Consider the following 21,587-nt stretch of genomic DNA (forward strand, 5'->3'; position numbering starts at 1 on the left):
GGTCTGGATGGACTTCGCGAGAACTGACAGGAGAATCAATGTTCCCTGTTACTTAACGGGTTGCCAGCGCTCAAAGTTTGTCAGCTGCTAGTGATGGTCAAGGTTTCATTTTTCTGACCGTCACCTAGGACGTCCAATAAGCGGATGCACGTGTCGGCAGGGCTATCCTAATCTTAAGAGGAGACCACAAGTGCCATGAATCCGATTTCCCAGAAATTACGCTGAGTGGAAGAGAGCCAAAATAAACGAACACGTGTCTTGGCTTATCGCCCTTTTTTGAAAAAACGAAGCTCAATGTTCTCGACACAATTTAGATGCCTTTTAGCGAGCTATAACCTCAGTCCAATTGGTGGCATAGTGGCTGGCATCATGGCCACTCATTTCTGTGTCCCGTTTTCGAAACCCGATTATTCATTTTATTTAATTTTTTTTATTTATCCGCACATAACCTTAGATGGTTATTACATGAATTTTTCTTATCGGGTTAGAGGATACATATGCGTTACAACAACAAAAAAGTGGTTCAAATGGCTCTGGGCACCATCGGACTTAACATCTGAGGTCATGAGTCCTCTAGAACTTAGAACTACTTAAACTTAACTAACCTAAGGACATCACACACATCCATGCCCGAAGCAGGATACGAACCTGCGACCGTAGCGGTCGCGCGGTTCTACTGAAGCGACTAGAACCGCTCGGCCACTCCTTCAGCTACATATGCGTTACGTTAATTGTAAAATTGCTGCTGGGTTTCAGAATAAGTGTCACAAATTTATTTTATATATTATATGTTTGGTATTTTCTGAGGTTACAGACTTTTAAATTCTCTTTCTTATCTTCCACTCAAATATCAATTCTTAATTATTATATTTTATTCAAATAGTTGTTCTTGAGGAAGATACGGTGGCTTCCATTGGATGATACCGTTCGTAGAGATATTGGAAGCACAAAAATTCCAAATACAACGCGAAGGCTGATTTGCCACAGTGGCACTTATTCGTATAAATCTCACTCCGGAAAGAAGCGTCGTTAACACCGCCGACGATTTCACTTGTAGGCGAAAATTTCGCAGCAAATCTATCATCACTAAACGCTTCTCCGAAAACTGGAGCTTGCAACTGATCATGAATCAAGATACGCTACTGGAATTACACCGAAAAATGAAAAATAAAGATACAAATAATGATCGGATTTCGAACAAAATGCAAAATTGTAAAACTGCTTCAGTACCCCTAAGCCCTGCTTCGGCTGGCCTATTTACTCGCTAAAAGGCACATAAATTGACTCGAAAACTTTGACCGCCGTTTTCTCAAAAACGTTTGAACGTAAACGGATAAGCCGAAACACTTATTTGCTTAATTGGACCCCTTTTCAACTCAATGGTGATTCTGTGAAATACAGGATATTCCGCTTATGCTTATGCTAATCAGCACCTTGGTGGCTTCCGAACCCAGTACCTGCAGTTCACTTTCACGCTCCGCAGGTCAGCTTAATGTGCGTGGAGGAGTGTTCCTTGTATTCTACCATCAACCTACTTCCTTGCTTTTCCCTTCACGAACTGGTACTAGTAAGACTATATAAGACTTCATCTACTGACGCTCGCCGTAACCAAGTACACTGTGTGAGGTGGAGGGTGCTTAGTAGCAATGTTTGACATTTTACTCTGTATGTAATTTGATTTCACCCTATGCATATTGAATAGTAGGCATCCGTCAGAGGACCTCAGACTCAAGTTTTTAAAGAAAAACTTATTCTGGTACTTGACACCCCTTAATGGAGATCCAGAAATCTGCATCCAAGACTATCAGAGAATTGACAGAGCCTCTGGCTGAGGCACTCCACTTGGCTCCAAGCCTTAAACATGGGTCAGTGTTATAGACAGAATAGGCTGGTAAAATAATAAATTTGAGTTTTAAAAACTGTTAACTTATGACTTCACGTACAGTGAAAAATTACAACATATGAATACAAAATGACCCATTCCACGTTACGATTTATCATGCAAATGATCTGTGGAGATGAATAACTCTGCAACCAGAACAAAAAGGAAATCACGAATGAAACAGGTCATGGTCACATACTTATGGCTCACAATTTTAGACGAACAGTTGGTAACAGGTAGGTTTTTTAAATTAAAATACAGAACGTAGGTACGTTTGACCATTTTATTTCGGTTCTTGAAATGTGATAGATGTACCTTTATGAACTTATCATTTCTGAGAACGCATGCTGTTACAGCGTAATTACCTGTAAATACCACATTAATGCAATAAATGCTCAAAATGATGTCCGTGACCATTACAGCGCCATCTATCACAAAGCGATAAAAGTGGTCCAACTAAAACATTCATATTTCTCTACGTACTACACGAATATGTAATAAAAATGGGGTTTCCTATTTTAAAAAACGCAGTTGATATCCGTTTGACCTATGGCAGCGCCATCTAGCGGGCCAAACATAGCGCCATCTGGTTTTCCCTTTCAAGCTAGACGAGTTTAGTTCTTTGTAGTTCTTTCCTTTGATGCTTATTTCGTGAGATACTTGGCTCGGTCACTATCAATGGACCACCCTGTATACTGAGGCGACAAATGTCGTGAGATAGCGTTACGCACATAGACTGATGGCGGTAGTATCGCGTACACGATGTATAAAAGCACATTGCATAGGTGGAGCTGTCAATCGTATTCAGGTGATTCTCGTAAAAAGATTGCCTACGGGATTAAAGCCGCATGTCGGGAATTAAGGCTTTGAACGCCGTATGGTAATTGGAGCTAGACGCGTGAGACATTCCATTTCGGAAATCGTTAGGGAATTATATATTCCGAGATCCACAGTGTCAAGAGCGTGCCGAGAACACCAAATTTCAGACAGTACCTCGCACTACGGAGAGCATAGTGTCAGACGGCCTTCACTTAATTTCAAAGAGCAGCGACGGTTGCGTTGAGTTGTCCGTGCTAACAGACAACAACCACTGCGTGAAATAGCCGCAGAAATCAATGTGGGACGAACGACGAACGTATACGTTAGGACAGTGCGGCGGAATTGTCGCTAAAGGGTCATGGCAGCAGACGACCGAAGCGATTACCTTTGCCAACAGCACGACATCGCCTGCAGTTCCTCTCCTGGGACTCTAGACGACTGCAAAACAGTGGCCTGGTCAGATAAGTCCCGATTTTAGTTGGTAAGAGCTGATGGCAGGGTTCGCGTGTCACACAGTGGCCACAAAGCCATAGACCCTAGTTGTCTCAAGGCACTGCGCAAGTTGACAGCGGCTCCATAATGCTTACGGAATGTGGGGTGTGCTTACATCGACTAGGTCGTCTGATCCAACTGAACCGATCATTGCCTTGCAATCGTTACGTTCGCCTACCTGGCGACCTTCTCCAGCCAACAATCGAATTTTTACGGACTACAGTGCGTTACACTTGTTCACGATTGGTTTGAAGAACATTCTGGACAGTTCGAGCGAATGATTTGGCCATCGAGATCGCACGACATGAATCCCATCGAACATTTATGGGACATGATCGAGAGGTCATATCGTGCACAAAATCCTACGCAGGCAACATTTCGTTGTTATGGATTGCTTTGGAGTGAGCATTGTTCAGTATTTCTGCAGGGGAGTTCCAACAACTTGTTAAGTCCATGCCATGCCAGGTCAAGTCGTTTCACTACGCCGGACGAAAGGAAGTTCGACATGGTATCCCATGACTTTTATCACCTCGTTGTAGTAATCAGAAAACATTGCCTGAGCTCTTATCAACGCCTTGTTCAAGGCCGTTTGTCTGTATCGTCAAAGCAAGGTCATCAGCGTATTTGAAACTTCCGCGTGTATTACGTCTTGGCTGATCATTTGTGTAAACGTCGAAGAGCACCGGTGACAGTACACTCCCTTGGTTTAGACCATTTCTCTGGTCCCTCCAAGGACTGTCACTCGCTTGAAATTCAACACTGAATCTTCGATTGTGCAGTAAAATAACAGTCCTGGGTTAGAGCACTTGTAGTGATTATCCCCGCTTCATAAAAACTGATTGTTCAAATGGCTCTGAGCACTATGGGACTTAACGTCTTAGGTCATCAGTCCCCTAGAACTTAGAACTACTTAATCCTAACCAACCTAAGGACGTCACACACATGCATGCCCAAGGCAGGATTCGAACCTGCGACCGTAGCAGTCCCGCGGTTCCGGACTGCAGCGCCTAGAACCGCACGGCCACCGCTGCCGGCTCATAAGAACTCCAAACACTAAAGCAGCACCCTTTAATTAGTAGCACTATTGTTCTGTAGGCGAGTTCCTTTACAGATGCAATGGTCTTCCCCCGAACTGTTCTTTTCTCCTTCAGGTGCTCGTTCTATTTCACAACGCTGGTTTGTATTAGCTGTAAGTATTTAAACACTCTGATGTTCTCCAATCTTAGTCACTAATCTTGTAATATTACCGATTTCTTTCTCTCCGTCATAGGCATTATCATCTATTTGTCCACATTTAGAGAACGCTGCTATTCGTTACATCATTGCACCCTAGTACACTCCTGGAAATGGAAAAAAGGACACAGTGACACCGGTGTGTCAGACCCACCATACTTGCTCCGGACACTGCGAGAGGGCTGTACAAGCAATGATCACACGCACGGCACAGCGGACACACCAGGAACCGCGGTGTTGGCCGTCGAATGGCACTAGCTGCGCAGCATTTGTGCACCTCCACCGTCAGTATCAGCCAGTTTGCCGTGGCATAGGGAGCTCTATCGCAGTCTTTAACACTGGTAGCATGCCGCGACAGCGTGGACGTGAACCGTATGTGCAGTTGACGGACTTTGAGCGAGGGCGTATAGTGAGCATGCGGGAGGCTGGGTGGACGTACCGCCGAATTGCTCCACACGTGGGGGGTGAGGTCTCTACAGTACATCGATGTTGTCGCCAGTGGTCGGCGGAAGCTGCACGTGCCCGTCGACCTGGGACCGGACCGCAGCGCCGCACGGATGCACGCCAAGACTGTAGGATCCTACGCAGTGCCGTAGGGGACCGCACCGCCACTTCCCAGCAAATTAGGGACACTGTTGCTCCTGGGGTATCGGCGAGGACCATTCACAACCGTCTCCATGAAGCTGGGCTACGGTCCCGCACACCGTTAGTCCGTCTTCCGCTCACGCCCCAACATCGTGCAGCCCGCCTCCAGTGGTGTCGCGACAGGCGTGAATGGAGGGACGAATGGAGACGTGTCGTCTTCAGCGATGAGAGTCGCTTCTGCCTTGGTGCCAATGATGGTCGTATGCCTGTTTGGCGCCGTGCAGGTGAGCGCCACAATCAGGACTGCATACGACTGAGGCACACAGGGCCAACACCCGGCATCATGGTGTGGGGAGCGATCTCCTACACTGGCCGTACACCTCTGGTGATCGTCGAGGGGACACTGAATAGTGCACATTACATCCAAACCGTCATCGAACCCATCGTTCTACCATTCCTAGACCGGCAAGGGAACTTGCTGTTCCAACAGGACAATGCACGTCCGCATGTATCCCGTGCCACCCAACGTGCTCTAGAAGGTGTAAGTCAACTACCCTGGACAGCAAGATCTCCGGATCTGTCCCCCATTGAGCATGTTTGGGACTGGATGAAGCGTCGTCTCACGCGGTCTGCACGTCCAGCACGAACGCTGGTCCAACTGAGGCGCCAGGTGGAAATGGCATGGCAAGCCGTTCCGCAGGACTACATCCAGCATCTCTACGATCGTCTCCATGGGAAATAGCAGCCTGCATTGCTGCGAAAGGTGGATATACACTGTACTAGTGCCGACATTGTGCATGCTCTGTTGCCTGTGTCTATGTGCCTGTGGTTCTGTCAGTGTGATCATGTGATGTATCTGACCCCAGGAATGTGTCAATAAAGTTTCCCCTTCCTGGGACAATGAATTCATGGTGTTCTTATTTCAATTTCCAGGAGTGTATTTTTCCGTTTCTTAATGATCGTCCAACGAGGATATTCTCTTGTAGCTCGTAATTACCATCTTGGTAACTGACTGAGGTATATGCCGCAAGTAGTAATACGTTGTTAGTAGACTACTGAAACGTTACCTCTCGAATATTTTCCGTTAAGACCTTGTGTAAAGCAACACGCCCTTCTCGCATATATTTACGGCTCCACGATGCCTCCAAATCATTCGTCGAAAAACAGTCAAGAATTGATCTACGAAGGTTTTTCGTTTCGTTAATGAACTAATTTATTTGTAAGATTATTCAATGAATCGGTTTGACATTTGTCCGTCTTTCAGCTCCTTTCACGTGGGAAGTATAAACACCATCCTACGGCTCTTTCAGCTTGTAGCGGTTTCCATCGGGTCATTTACAGGTAACGGTCTTGCAACACTGCCCTGGTGATAGACCCGAAGCAGTTTTCACATTTTACGTTCAAGACTATCTTCTAAGAAGGGTTCCAGCCAGTCACAAATCTGATTCTATATTCTACAAGCTCGTGTTTTGTTCACGCGATGACTGCAGAGAAATGTGTCATATGCCTTCCGGATGTCAAGAAACGTGCCATGTGCTGAGTTCCGGTGGAATACTGCTTGAGGTATATGGATCGTAATTCTACCAGTTTTACTTCAGCAGCATTAGTACGTGACTGCGAACGTCTGTGCCGTAATTTTTACTTCGACTTAAAACGTCACACACACTTTCCAACCGCTCGAGGCGCTTTGTAGTTCGAACGAGAAACTGCTAGACGCGAAGCAAGTTGGTTCTCACAGACTCCCGCCTGTCCGCGACCTCGCGTTGCTGGCAAACGTTGCCAAGGTCACAAAACCACCACCTATAAACATGTTCCCGATAGCGTAGGTAGTTCAGTTCCGATCTTATCGGCGAATAAATGTTTCCTTTATTGATGACATAAAACATGTTTTCTTGTGACTTAACTAAATTCATTACGTTGCTGCTGCCGGAGTTATGTTTACGTATACACACACACACACACACACACACACACACACACACACACACACACACACGACTGACTGACTGACTGACACAGAGAGAGAGAGAGAGAAAGGGAGAAACATTTTTTATTCATACTTCTAGTGATTTGCAGCCTTTGCAAATTTTTCGATCCTCGTTGAGATTCAGAAATCGATAGAAGGCGTACGAAACGATATTTATTACAAATCAGGCAACCTTCAGCAGCGTTACAAAAATTAAACGGAAGTAGTAAATTATGTTTACTGTTGGTCCTTGCAGATAAAAATACAGCCACATTAAGTAACTCTTGCATCACACATTGAGAGAATACTTCCATACTCGAAAATGAAAAATTCGCTGTGTTTGATCTGCTGGCATTGCTAACCGGTTTTCCGTTTAGAAGGTCGTCATCAAGCATGAATGGCCTTAAAAGTCGAACGCGAATTAAAATGCGATTAGAGCAACCACGATTCTACAGTTTTCTATCTTTAACATGCGGACAATTTTCATTTTAGCTCCTTCATTACTGACAGTGTACATTCAGGAAGTCCATGACTGCGCGTATACTCGTACACTAGAACTTCACCGAAATCACCCGTTGCACGTTGGGAATAAGTCTCGTGTTCAGGTGCATGAGACGTAGAACAGAACATTGGCTTTACTGTTCAGCTACGTCAATGTACGCCCCCCGGTGTGGGGCACGTTACTCATACTGGCTCCGTACAGCGGGCTAGATCGCGTAGAAACCTGGGCGTAACGCAAAAATGGATATAAAATCACACGAAACTGTGCTCTTCTTAGATTCTTTGGGTCGCTCGTTAGGAATCCGATGTCGAAATTACAAATTTCAAAATATCTGATCCATTTGGCGGATCAAAAATTATAAATTTAGTGGATTCAAGTAAAACTTCTCTGATGAATTAGAAGCCGAAACTGTCGTATTGAAATATTTTATTCGTTATTTTATATTTTGCAATCTAAAACGTAGCCACAATCTTCGCTTATGTCATTATTGCTTTCAGAGTGTCGCTGCTGGGTTGTCAACAGGGAGATGGTTCGAAAAGCACATTTTTTTTTGTCGCGCGTGGCAGCTGTTTATCTTCTTCAATTGTCATTTTCTGGAGTCTCGAGATGAATGGTTCCAAACATGTCAGAAGCTGATGGAATACGAGATGCATCATTATCTCACGGGAATATTTGCGTGTAAAATCCCAGTAATGACGGGTTTCCTTATCTCGAGCTTCCTACGCATCTTCAAGTAGCCGACCAATTGGCAACAGGACTGTTTCGGTTATGGCACATCCGTGCATCAAAACTAAGTGGGCTTATGTCGGCATCGTGTATTATATAGCACAACATGGTGTCTCCCGTGAATGTGGTCGAGAAGAAATGTACCTTTCAGTTCTAGAGTTCTCTGTACAAAATTGGATTACTTCTGCAGCATTTCGCGAAGAAAGAAATATTACTCGGGGAAATTTTAATCTTCTAAAAAAATTATTTGCGAATTTGCAAAAAAAATTGATTGCAATTTGGAATAGCCCCCAAAGAATACTACCGAAAATACTAATTACTTCCTTTTTAGTTTGAGATAATTGCAACAATGAAGGAAGCATTTTTACCGTGCGGCACTGCCGCTCGGTAGAGAAATTACCGTCCACTGTGGCTGAGCGGTTCTAGGCACCTCAGTCTGAACCGCGCGACCGCTGCGATCGCGGGTTCGAATCCTGCCTCGGGCATGGATGCGTGTGATGTCCTTAGGTTAGTTAGGTTCAAGTAGTTCTAAGTTCTAGGGGACTGATGACCTCAGTGCTCAGTGCCATTTGAACCACTAAAATATACGCACGCAGACGCATTTGCAATTGTTAACTGTATGTACTAAGATGATTGTTCGGTCGTGAAATAAAAACCACAGTGAAAATTAAAAAGGTTTTATTTGCAGCAGTTTGCTGCACATTCCAGCTAGTTCTCTACACAGTCGCCGCTTCGACTTAGACATTTCTCGTAGCGTTTACCAGCTTTCCAATACCGCCGTCATAGAAGGCAGCCGCCAATTTTCTACGCTGTTCTGTTGTTCATTTTCTGTGCCAATATGTTGTCTTCATAGCCAGCGGTTCGTGTCAGGAGAGAGATGAGCATCAGAGGGAGCCAAGTCTGGACTGAAGAAGGAAACGGACCACATTTGCGTTGTGTAGGGTTGCATGAAATCGTACGAAACCTCTCGACGGGCACCAATACTTGGAGAGAGACACTATTGTTCTAAGCATCTACACGTGCTCACTGTGTGCCCATAACTGAAAAAGCATTGTGACGCCATCGAAAGGCACATTAAAGATACTGCCCAACATATCTGTGTAAATTCGGAAAATATTAGTAGCAGTTTAGTTTTAATTCGATATTTCATAGCAACGGCTAAAAATGTGATAAACAGCCTCTGGAGGCTATCTACCTTATTTTATACTGACAACTAGGCAGCATCGCTGTAATATACACTACTGGCCATTAAAAGTGCTACACCACGAAGATGACGTGCTTTTTTGGGTCATCAGTCTACTGACTGGTTTGATGCGGCCCGCCACGAATTCCTTTCCTGTGCTAACCTCTTCATCTCAGAGTAGCACTTGCAACCTACGTCCTCAATTATTTGCTTGACGTATTCCAATCTCTGTCTTCCTCTACAGTTTTTGCCCTCTACGGCTCCCTCTAGTACCATGGAAGTCATTCCCTCATGTCTTAGCAGATGTCCTATCATCCTGTCCCTTCTCCTTATCAGTGTTTTCCACATATTCCTTTCCTCTCCGATTCTGCGTAGAACCTCCTCATTCCTTACCTTACCAGTCCACCTAATTTTCAACATTCGTCTATAGCACCACATCTCAAATGCTTCGATTCTCTTCTGTTCCGGTTTTCCCACAGTCCATGTTTCACTACCATACAATGCTGTACTCCAGACGTACATCCTCAGAAATTTCTTCCTCAGATTAAGGCCGGTATTTGATATTAGTAGACTTCTCTTGGCCAGAAATGCCTTTTTTGCCATAGCGAGTCTGCTTTTGATGTCCTCCTTGCTCCGTCCGTCATTGGTTATTTTACTGCCTAGGTAGCAGAATTCCTTAACTTCATTGACTTTGTGACCATCAATCCTGATGTTAAGTTACTCGCTGTTCTCATTTCTACTACTTCTCATTACCTTCGTCTTTCTCCGAATTACTCTCAAACCATACTGTGTACTCATTATACTGTGCATTCCGTTCATCATATCATTTAATTCTTCTTCACTTTCACTCAGGATAGCAATGTCATCAGCAAATCGTATCATTGATATCCTTTCACCTTGTATTTTAATTCCACTCCTGAACCTTTCTTTTATTTCCATCATTGCTTCCTCGATGTACAGATTTAAGAGTAGGGGCGAAAGGCTACAGCCTTGTCTTACTCCCTTCTTAATACGAGCGCTTCGTTCTTGATCGTCCACTCTTATTATTCCCTCTTAGTTATTGTACATATTGTATATGACCCGTCTCTCCCTATAGCTTACCCCTACTTTTTTCAGTATCTTGAACAGCTTGCTCAACTTTATATTGTCGAACGCTTTTTCCAGGTCGACAAATCCTATGAACGTGTCTTGATTTTTCTTTAGCCTTTGTTCCATTATTAGCCGTAACGTCAGAATTGCCTCTCTCGTGCCTTTACTTTTTCTAAAGCCAAAATGGTCGTCACCTAGCGCATTCTCAATTTTCTTTTCCATTCTTCTGTATATTATTCTTGTAAGCAGCTTCGATGCATGAGCTGTTAAGCTGATTGTGCGATAATTCTCGCACTTGTCAGCTCTTGCCGTCTTCGGAATTGTGTGGATGATGCTTTTCCGAAAGTCAGATGGTATGTCGCCAGACTCATATATTCTACACACCAACGTGAATAGTCGTTTTGTTACCACTTCCCCTAATAATTTTAGAAATTCTGATGGAATGTTATCGATCCCTTCTGCCTTATTTGACCGTAAATCCTCCAAAGCTCTTCTAAATTCCAATTCTAATACTGGATCCCCTATCTCTTCTAAATCGACTCCTGTTTCTTCTTCTATCACATCAGACAAATCTTCACCCTCATAGAGGCTTTCAATGTATTCTTTCCACCTATCTGCTCTCTCCTCTGCATTTAACAGTGGAATTCCTGTTGCACTCTTAGTGTTACCACCGTTGCTTTTAATGTCACCAAAGGTTGTTTTGACTTTCCTGTATGCTGAGTCGGTCCTTCCGACAATCATATCTTTTTCAATGTCTTCACATTTTTCCTGCAGCCATTTCGTCTTAGCTTCCCTGCACTTCCTATTTATTTCATTCCTCAGCGACTTGTATTTCTGTGTTCCTGATTTTCCCGGATCATGTTTATACTTCCTCCTTTCATCAATCAACTGAAGTATTTCTTCTGTTACCCATGGTTTCTTCGCAGCTACCTTCATTGTACCTATGTTTTCCTTCCCAACTTCTGTGATGGCCCTTTTTAGAGACGTCCATTCCTCTTCAACTGTGTTGCCTACTGCGCTATTCCTTATTGCTGTATCTATAGCGCTAGAGAACTTCAAACGTATCTCGTCATTCCTTAGAACTTCCGTATCCCACTTCTTTGCGTATTGATTCTTCCTGACTAATGTCTTGAACTTCAGCCTACTCTTCATCACTACTATATTGTGATCTGATCCTATATCTGCTCCTGGGCACGCCTTACAATCCAATATCTGATTTCGGAATCTCTGTCTGACCATGATGTAATCTAATTGAAATCTTCCCGTATCTCCCGGCCTTTTCCAAGTATACCTGCTCCTCTTTTGATTCTTGAACAGGGTATTCGCTATTACTAGCTGAAACTTGTTACAGAACTCAATTAGTCTTTCTCCTCTTTCATTCCTTGTCCCAAGCCCATATTCTCCTGTAACCTTTTCTTCTACTCCTTCCCCTACAACTGCATTCCAGTCGCCCATGACTATTAGATTTTCGTCCCCCTTTACGTACTGCATTACCCTTTCAATATCCTCATACACTTTCTCTATCTATTCATCTTCAGTTTGCGACGTCGGAATGTATACCTGAACTATCGTTGTCGGTGTTGGTCTGCTGTTGATTCTGATTAGAACAACCCGGTCACTGAACTGTTCACAGTAACAGACCCTCTGCCCTACCTTCCTATTCATAACGAATCCTACACCTGTTATACCATTTCCTGCTGCTGTTGATATTACCCGATACTCATCTGACCGAAAATCCTTGTCTTCCTTCCACTTCACTGACCCATACTACATCTCGATTGAGCCTTTGCATTTCCCTTTTCAGATTTTCTAGTTTCCCTACCACGTTCAAGCTTCTGACATTCCACGCCCCGACTCATAGATCATTATCATTTCGTTGATTATTCAATCTTTTTCTCATGGTAACCTGCCCCTTGGCAGTCCCCTCCAGGAGATCCGAATGGGGGACTATTCCGGAATCTTTTGCCAATGGAGAGATCATCATCACACTTCTTCAACTACAGGCCACATGTCCTGTGGATTCACGTTACGTGTCTTTAATGCAGTGGTTTCCATTGCCTTCTGCATCCTCATGTCGTTGATCATTGCTGATTCTTCCGCCTTTAGGGGCAATTTCCCACCCCTAGGACAAGAGAGTGCCCTGAACCTCTATCCACTCCTCCGCCCTCTTTGACAAGGCGGTTGGCAGAATGAGGCTGACTTCTTATGCCGGAAGTCTTCGGCCGCCAATGCTGATTATTTATCAAAATTTAGGCAGTGGCGGGGATCGAACCCGGGACCGAAGGCGTTTTGATTATGAATGACGTGCTACAGACGCGAAATTTAACCGACAGGAAGAAGATGCTGTGATATGCAATCATTAGCTTTTCAGAGCATTCACACAAGCTTGGCGTTGGTGGCGACACCTACAACGTGCTGACATGAGGAAAGTTTCCAGTCGATTTCTCACACACAAGCAGCAGTTGACCGGCATTGCCTGGTGAAACGTTGTTGTGATGCCTCGTGTAAGGAGGAGAAATGCGTACCATCATGTTTCCGACTTTGATGAAGGTCGGATTGTAGCCTATCGCGATTGCGGTTTATCGTATCGCGACATTGCCACTCGCGTTGGTCGAGATCCAATGACTGTTAGCAGAATATGGAATCGGTGGGTTCAGAAGGGTAATACGGAACGCCGTGCTGGATCCCAACGGCCTCGTATCACTAGCAGTCGAGATGACAAGCATCGTATCCGCATGGCTGTAACGGATCGTACAGCCACGTCTCGATCCCTGAGTCTACAGATGGGTACGTTTGCAAGACAACAACCATCTGCACGAACAGTTCGACGACTTTTGCAGCAGCATGGATTATCAGCTCGGAGACCATGATTGCGGTTACCCTTGACGCTGCATCACAGACAGGAGCGCCTGGTGTACTCAACGACGAACCTGGGTGCACGAATGGCAAAACGTCATTTTTTCGGATGAATCGGCCGGCCGGAATGATCGTGCGGTTCTAGGCGCTACAGTCTGGAAAAGAGCAATCGCCACGGTCGCAGGTTTGAATCCTGCCTAAAGCATGGATGTGTGTGATGTCCTTACGTTAGTTAGGTTTAATTAGTTCTAAGTTCTAGGCGACTGATGACCTCGGAAGTTAAGTCGCATAGTGCTCGGAGCCTTTTGAACCATTTTCGGATGAATCCAGGTTTTCTTTACAGCATCAGGATGGTAGCATCCGTGTCTGGCGACATCGTGGTGAACGCACATTGCAAGCGTGTATTCGTCATCGCCATACTGGCGTATCACCCGGCGTGATGGTGTGGGCTGCCATTGGTTATACGTCTCGGTCACCTCTTGTTTGCATTGACGGCACTTTGAACAGTGGACGTTTCATTTCAGATGCGTTACGACCCGTGGCTCTACCCTTCATTCGATCCCTGCGAAACCCTACATTTGAGCAGGATAATGCACGACCGCATGTTGCATGTCCTGTAGGGACCTTTCTCGATACAGAAAATGTTCGACTGCTGTCCTGGCCAGCACATTCTCCAGATCTCTCACCATTGAAAACGGCTGGTCAATGGTGGCCGAGCAAGTGGCTCGTCACAATACGCCAGTCACTACTCTTGATGAACTGTAGCAGCGTGTTGAAGCTGCATGGGCAGCTGTACCTGTACACGCCATTCAAGCTCTGTTTGTCTCAATGCCCAGCGGTCGCCGAATACGATGGATGCGCCCACGACACCGCAGCGGTAGCGCTGCCGCCCCAGGGCGGAGGGGAGGCGGCCGCGTCGGCGACTGGACCGCCCGTTCGTGCGCCTCTTCAGAGCCTTTAGTCTTAAGACAGAGAATGACAGTTTACGAATCTGTGTCTGCAGTGACAATTACTATGAATTAGCTCGTAGAGTTACAATGCGTATTGTACTATAAAATTTGACACCATTCGTCGCAAGTGGCTTCTAATCAAATTGTCTATTGAATAAAAGTCTCTCGGTGTACATGCCGCAACAGTTCAGGATAAAACTCCAAGCTGTCGACCACTACCTCCATGGTCGTCGTCAGGGATAAAAATGACTGTCGTAAACTGGCGAGGTTCCCACTTTTATATACAAACGACGGCTTCTGATTGGCTGGAATACGTCATTGTTGTTGTTGTGGTCTTCAGTCCTGAGACTGGTTTGATACAGCTCTCCATGCTACTCTTTCCTGTGCAAGCTTCTTCATCTCCCAGTACCTACTGCAACCTACATCCTTCTGAATCTGCTTAGTGTATTCATCTCTTGGTCGTCCTCTACGATTTTTACCCTCGACGCTACCCTCCAATGCTAAATTTGTGATCCCTTGATGCCTCAGAAAATGTCCTACGAACCGCTACCTTCTTCTTTTCAAGTTGTGCCACAAACTCCTCTTCTCCCCAATTCCATTCAATACCTCCTCATTAGTTATGTGATCTACCCATCTAATCTTCAGCTTCTTCAGCAACAGCGATATGGCGCGCAGTGAAGTGGTGCCCTCTACTTCCATAATGTAGTTTCTATTCCGCTTTGCTTGCAGCGCCATCCCTTGAATCAGGAGGTAAAGAGCGGGAAGTTTTCCTCTGCGATTTTTGTTTATCCAGTGCACTCTTGCAGGTGTTGCTAAGTGCATAGCCGTTGTCTCTGTTAAAGTTATTATTGCTAAGTCTAATTTCCACTGCTTCCCGGATTACAGAGTCCCAGTAATTCGATGCGTGGGCTATTACTCTCGTTTCTTCAAATTAAATTTTATACTTGTTAAGCAGGCTATGCTCAGCCACAGCTGATTTTTCCAAATATCTGTATTTAAGGTGCCTCTGGTGCTTAGTGCAACGGTCGGCACCGTTTCTTACAGACTGGCCCATGTAATTCGCGAGGAGTACTATAAATTCCCGCACCCTTAAGCCAAGACAGACTGGTCTCCACATTTCCATAATTTTCATGGGTGGTCGGAGAACTGGTTTTATTCCTTGCCTCTTTAGGACTCTGCCTATCTTGCTCGTTGTAGCACCGCAAAATGGAAGCTGCGCTATGTGTTGGTCCTCTTCTTGTTTATCGACGGAATCGTGTCTTACTTTCGTGGACAGTCAGAAGCCGTCCTTCATATATAAAAGTTGGAGCCTCACAAGTTCACGACAGTCAGTTTTAGCCCTGACGACGACCATGGAAGTAGTGGTCGAAAGCTTGCGGTTTTATCCTGAACTGTTGCGGCATGTACACCGAGAGACTTTTATTCAAGAAATACGTCGCGAAAGACTTCGTAGTCAAATTGTCTATTGCTTGTCTCTATTCGTGTTGTTCTGCAAGAAAGGTCATAGTGCTAACAAGCAAACCAAGGGATACACTTAGAGGTAGATCGGCTTTGAATATAAAGTAGAGCAAAATAAGAGATTTTTTGTGTGTGCCCATACAAAATGAGTTCAGTATTTCCGAATGATTAACGTTGAAAGGGTAACAGGTATGAAAAGATATTTCAAATAAAAAATTTCTCGTTTTTAATGTACATTACAACGGTGCACCCAGATTTACCGGAAAGTTAATTTTTTTTTTCGAAATCCCCATGGTTGGTGCGGAAAATCAAAGTCCATCAGTTTTTTGACCGGAACAGTTCTTCACTTGCTCATAATCTTACTGGTTTATAGTAACGTTACAACAAGGGGGGGTCCGATGGTAAGTTTCCCTTGCAGGTAAACTACCGACAGCGGTAGGGGCAGCTGAATCACCCTGAAGAGACGATACTGACGCGAAAGTAGACTGGTTACCTCACGTCACGGCACCGCCTAATAACTGACGTGTGGCCTGCCTGTTTGCCCGCCAGACCGGACGCGCCAATGCTGCAGAACGGCGCCGGCGCGCAGGCTCAGCTGCTGGCGTCGGAGAAGCTGGGCCCCGTCGACGCCGCCGCCGCCCTCGCCCTGCGGCTACCACCGGCGGCGACGCACACGGACGCCGACGGAGACGACGACGCAGGAGAGCGGCGACGCCCCAAATGGAGCAGCGCGGGGACGCGCAACCAGCTGCTGGCCGCCTCCGCGTGCCTCCTGCTCACGGCCGGCTGCGGCTTCCCCATCGGCTTCTCTGCCGTCATGCTGCCCCAGCTGCGACACAACGACTCCGTCATCCACACCAACGAGGATATGGAATCCTGGATAGGTCAGTGCCGCCGCCCTCCCCTCTTTCCTCTGCAATAATATTCGGCAAGTCGGCAACGCTGCCTTACCCAAAATGTACTCTGGTGCAAACACTGAAGCGCTGAGAACAGTAAGGACCTAAAACACAGTGTTACCGATTTTGAGATTCTAATATTAATGGATTCTACTGATATTCGTTGGCCGGCCGTTGTGGCCGAGCGGTTCTAGGCGCTTCAGTCTGGAACCGCGCGACCGCTACGGTCGCAGGTTCGAATCCTGCATCCTGCCTCGGGCATGGATGTGTGTGATGTCGCTAGGTTAGTTAGGTTTAAGTAGTTCTGAGTTCTAGGGGGCTGATGACCACAGCATTTAAGTCCCATAGAGCTCAGAGCCATTTGAACCGTTTTTGATATTTGTTGAGCCTATGGTGAACAATCTTGTTCTACAGGGTGATTCAGTTGCCCCTGAGTTTTATTCAACCTGCAACATCTTCAAACACCGTGTGCAAAATTTTCATATACTCTTGCTCATTACCTGCAAACTATCAGTCCTACAGAAAAAATGAACGGGAAATATCTGTAGGTAATTTAATGTAGTGTACTTTTGTACTGGGTGATAAGTTTTCGCTCCAGGTCACAGTTTTAGAATTATTCAATAAAAAGTTCGAAAGTGATCTTCAAAGCCGGTCGTCTTAAATAACTCGTAAACCGTGGCTCCCGTGAAAACGTACCTTAGTACAAAAATTAACTACAAAATATTTCCTACAAAGAGGTGCTATTCATTTTTCCTGTAGGACTAATAGTTTCTGTATAGCAAGCAAGAGAATCTGAGTATCCCGTGCGTGGTTTTAGAAGGCACTGCGGGCTGCACGGAACCTGTCAGTGAGAACTGCTCAACCGCTCTCTGTATCTGCAGTCGCACAATATATATATGAACATTCTAGAAAAGCTGTCTGATTTCTTGGATATTCATTTCTATATAGACCCAAGGCACAAAGTATAATTTTGTTCCTCTGCACTGCATAATTGTTATAATGAGGACCATTTCTTGTGTGTGTGTGTGTGTGTGTGTGTGTGTGTGTGTGTGTGTGTGTGTGTTTTGCAGTGAGTATCTATTCTTTATGTTCTCATTCAGTTTCAAATTAATTGCAAAGTTTAGAACTTTAGAAAGACACTATCGTCACTAGCCTGTGCATGCAAATTTTGTGACTAAAGGCTAATAGTAAGTATAATTTCAAATATTAATCTATATTTCACAACGTTAGGTAAGTGCATTATTTTTTCACAGAAAGTACAGGATGTTGGGACTTGGGTAAAAAAAATTAATTAATTAATTAAAAATTAAAAAATCAGACCTATGGCACTGCTAGCTAGTCTATAAATTTGATATTCACAAACACCTTATTCTCGCAAAATTTTGTTTCTGTGCTTTGGCCCTTACGTTCTCAGTACCTCAGTTATAAAGTTTTCATAGTGCAATGCCTAAATAACGGCAATTGGACGCTGCCAGTCCTAAATAGCCTAAAATAGGATCCTGCCTGACCCATTATCTACTTACCTGGATCTTACGCTAAACAAATTGCTCTACACTTTGGGCTAGAGATCGAAACGTAAAAAAGGAGAAAATACAATGCTGTATGGATCGTAGAGTGATGTAACAACAACTTAAATTTTGCGTTCATGTAAGTAGGTGAGGTGTGTGTTTGCAGTTTCTTGTTCAAAACAAGCTATATGGTCCCAGACACCGTTACTTCTATGATGCATATATGCAGACTGAAGTGACGAATTAAAATTTGCACCAAGGCTGGGATTCGAACCCGTCTCTCCTGCTCTCTTGGCAGACTCGCTAACCAGTGCGCCACACTGACACAGTGGCTGTGCCCAACTGCACAGACTACCCTAGCATACCTCCCTCCTCAAACCAAATTCGCATTCACGCCTCAATGCTGTTAGAGTTTAGGGGGAACACCAAGCTGACTGGTGTTCGCTGGCTGTAGTCCCCACAGTTGGGCACAGCCACAGTGTCAGGCTGGCGCAGTGGTTAGCGCTACTGCCAAGTGAGCAGGAAATCCAGGTTCGAATCCCGGTCTACGTACAAATTTTTATTTGTCGTTTCTTGTTTAACCTGATGCTATCCTTAACTGTTGCTATTGTCCTTACCATCACGTAGCCTGATGCGGCCCGAGGGGGACGAAATTAGCTAACCGAAAAAAATGAAATACTTTTTCAAATACACTGCCTGCACTGAAAATTACTTTTATAAAGGGTAACTGGCTATGTTTCTAACATTAGCCTAACAAAATAGTGACAGTTGATATGATTCTTTTTAAGTGGACCGTAGTCTGATCTGTTATATTTTCCTCTAAGACTATTTAGTTAACTGCGAAGACATTCCTTAGAGCGCATGCTGTGTGCCTCCCGCAGCGAGCGTGCACTCGGCGGCGACTCCGCTGGGGGCGCTGTTCAGCTCGTACCTGTCAGAGAAGGTGGGCAGACGCACCGCGCTGCAGCTCACCGCGCTGCCCTTCCTCGTCGGCTGGCTGCTGCTCGCCTTCGCCCAGAGCTACCCCGTCGTCATGGTCGGACGGATCGTCTGTGGCTTCGCCGTCGGCGTCACCGCTTCACCCTGTCAGGTAACACCACTTCCCATAATTCACTCCCCGCTACTGCTCACATTTCTTTTATTCTTACGTTAGCAACTCCCACTACTTTTTCCCGGCATTAATTCGCTTTCCTTTTCCCCTTTCTTCCTTTTCCCCTTTCTTCCTTTTCCCCTTTCTTCCTTTTCCCCTTTCTTCCTTTTCCCCTTTCTTCCTTTTCCCCTTTCTTCCTTTTCCCCTTTCTTCCTTTTCCCCTTTCTTCCCTTTCCCCTTTCTTCCCTTTCCCCTTTCTTCACTTTCCCCTTTCTTCACTTTCCCCTTTCTTCACTTTCCCCTTTCTTCACTTTCCCCTTTCTTCCCTTTCCCCTTTCTTCCCTTTCCCCTTTCTTCCCTTTCCCCTTTCTTCCCTTTCCCCTTTCTTCCCTTTCCCCTTTCTTCCCTTTCCCCTTTCTTCCCTTTCCCCTTTCTTCCCTTTCCCCTTTCTTCCCTTTCCCCTTTCTTCCCTTTCCCCTTTCTTCCCTTTCCCCTTTCTTCCCTTTCCCCTTTCTTCCCTTTCCCCTTTCTTCCCTTTCCCCTTTCTTCCCTTTCCCCTTTCTTCCCTTTCCCCTTTCTTCCCTTTCCCCTTTCTTCCCTTTCCCCTTTCTTCCCTTTCCCCTTTCTTCCTTTTTCCCTTTCTTCCTTTTTCCCTTTCTTCCTTTTTTTCCACTCATAAACAGAGTGCGAGAAAAAGGACTGTGTATTCTTCTGTACGAGCCCTAATTTCTAGTATCTTACCTTCGTCGTGCTCCTTACGTGAAATGTATGTCGGCTATAGTAAAGCAGTCAGCTTCAAATGCCGATTCTCCAAATTTCCTTGACAGTGTTCCTCGAAGAGACAGTTGCCTTCCCTTAACACTGAAGCGGTATTGTAGAATAAGTCGCACTGACGTCCTTTATGCAGTCTGTTTTACAGATGTCGCACACTTTCTTAAAATTCTCCCAACAAAACGAAGTCGACCATTTGCCTTCCCTAATGCAATCCTCTCACGCTCGTTCCATTTCATATCGCTTTGCAACATTACACCCAGATATTTAAACACGAGACTGTGTCAAGCAGGACACTGCTAAAACTGTATTCGAACGTGACAGGTTTGTTTTTCCTACTCATCCGCATCATCTTATTTTTTTTTTTTTTTGTTTTAGAGCCAACTGCCATTCATCACACCAACTACAAATTATTGATATTACAGTGCCTGTGTTATTCTGAATTACGATGCAAAGTTCCTTCGGACATGCCTGCATGCATTGCATTTATCCGCGGACACCCGGCAAGCGACTTTTAAGTAAAATGATATGATATGATACGATAATTAATTCAAGACCCCAAGCTGTCGACAGGCGTTGATACACATCAACGGGAACAATTGAAAATGTGTGCCCCGACCGGGACTCGAACCTCCTGTTTACATGGCAGACGCTTTATCCATCTGAGCCACCGAGGGCACAGATGATAGTGCGACTGCAGGGTTTTATCCCTTGCACGCTCCCCGTGAGACCCACCCACATACCCAACTTAATGTCCACACACTACATCCTTAGTGCCCTGCCCATTACACTCATTACTCGCGGCGGACATGTCCGAAAGAACACATACCATCTTTATATAGTTAAGGCTAACCGGCCATTGACCTCGTCCTGTGCTGGATGCATACGCATAGCCCGAACTCTTATAGGACTGGGTAAGATTGTCTGCCGCTAATAATGGGCAGGGGTGCTATAAACGCAGTGTGTGGACATTAAGTGGGGAATGTGGGTCTCACGGGGAGCGTGCAAGGGATAAATCTCTGCATTTGCACTATCATCTGTTCCCTCGGTGGCTCAGATGGATAGAGCGTCAGCCATGTAATTAAGAGATGCCCGGTTCGAGTCCCGGTCGGAACACACATTTTCAACTGTCCTCGTTGATGTGTATCAACGCCTGTCGACAGCTTAGGGTCTTAATTATCATTTCATTCTACGAGAGCTACATTGTCACCGATGGTATCTATTCTCTCCGACATGTCCGAAAGTACTGATACCACTTTCATTTCAGTAAAGTGTCTCACATGTACAGGAATATACATAATGGATGTAAGAGTACAGGTTGTAGACCCATGGCTAACGGCATAATGTTCGTGTGTGGCCGTGAGTCGTGCACGGGTAGCCACACGGAGAGGCGAACGCTCGCAGTAAGCGGGAAATCAGGGCGCGAGTCCCGGTGCGGCACAAATTTCCATTGACATTCCATTCTACAGCTGATGGTTGTCCATATCCGCAACTGCGAATGCATTAAATGTAACTAGAAATATTGTCAGAGCCATCTCGTATCGGCCTACTCACTCATTTTTACACCGTACCACACACAGA

The 21,587-nt window shown here is 45.2% G+C and overlaps 1 protein-coding gene across 2 annotated transcripts in view; it reads left to right on the plus strand.

The window, feature by feature from the left end:
- The window catches only part of LOC126356286 (facilitated trehalose transporter Tret1-like), a 130,061-nt gene that overhangs the window by 80,575 nt on the left and 27,899 nt on the right, over positions 1–21,587 (plus strand). For both annotated transcript variants that reach the window (XM_050007165.1, XM_050007164.1), the window contains exons 2-3: positions 16,291–16,625; positions 19,027–19,235. In XM_050007165.1, coding sequence (XP_049863122.1) covers positions 16,304–16,625; positions 19,027–19,235 — 531 coding nt within the window. In that variant the 5' untranslated portion in view covers positions 16,291–16,303. The remainder of the gene's footprint in view (positions 1–16,290; positions 16,626–19,026; positions 19,236–21,587) is intronic.

Source organism: Schistocerca gregaria, chromosome 3, assembly GCF_023897955.1.
Source record: "Schistocerca gregaria isolate iqSchGreg1 chromosome 3, iqSchGreg1.2, whole genome shotgun sequence".
NCBI lineage: Eukaryota > Metazoa > Arthropoda > Insecta > Orthoptera > Acrididae > Schistocerca > Schistocerca gregaria.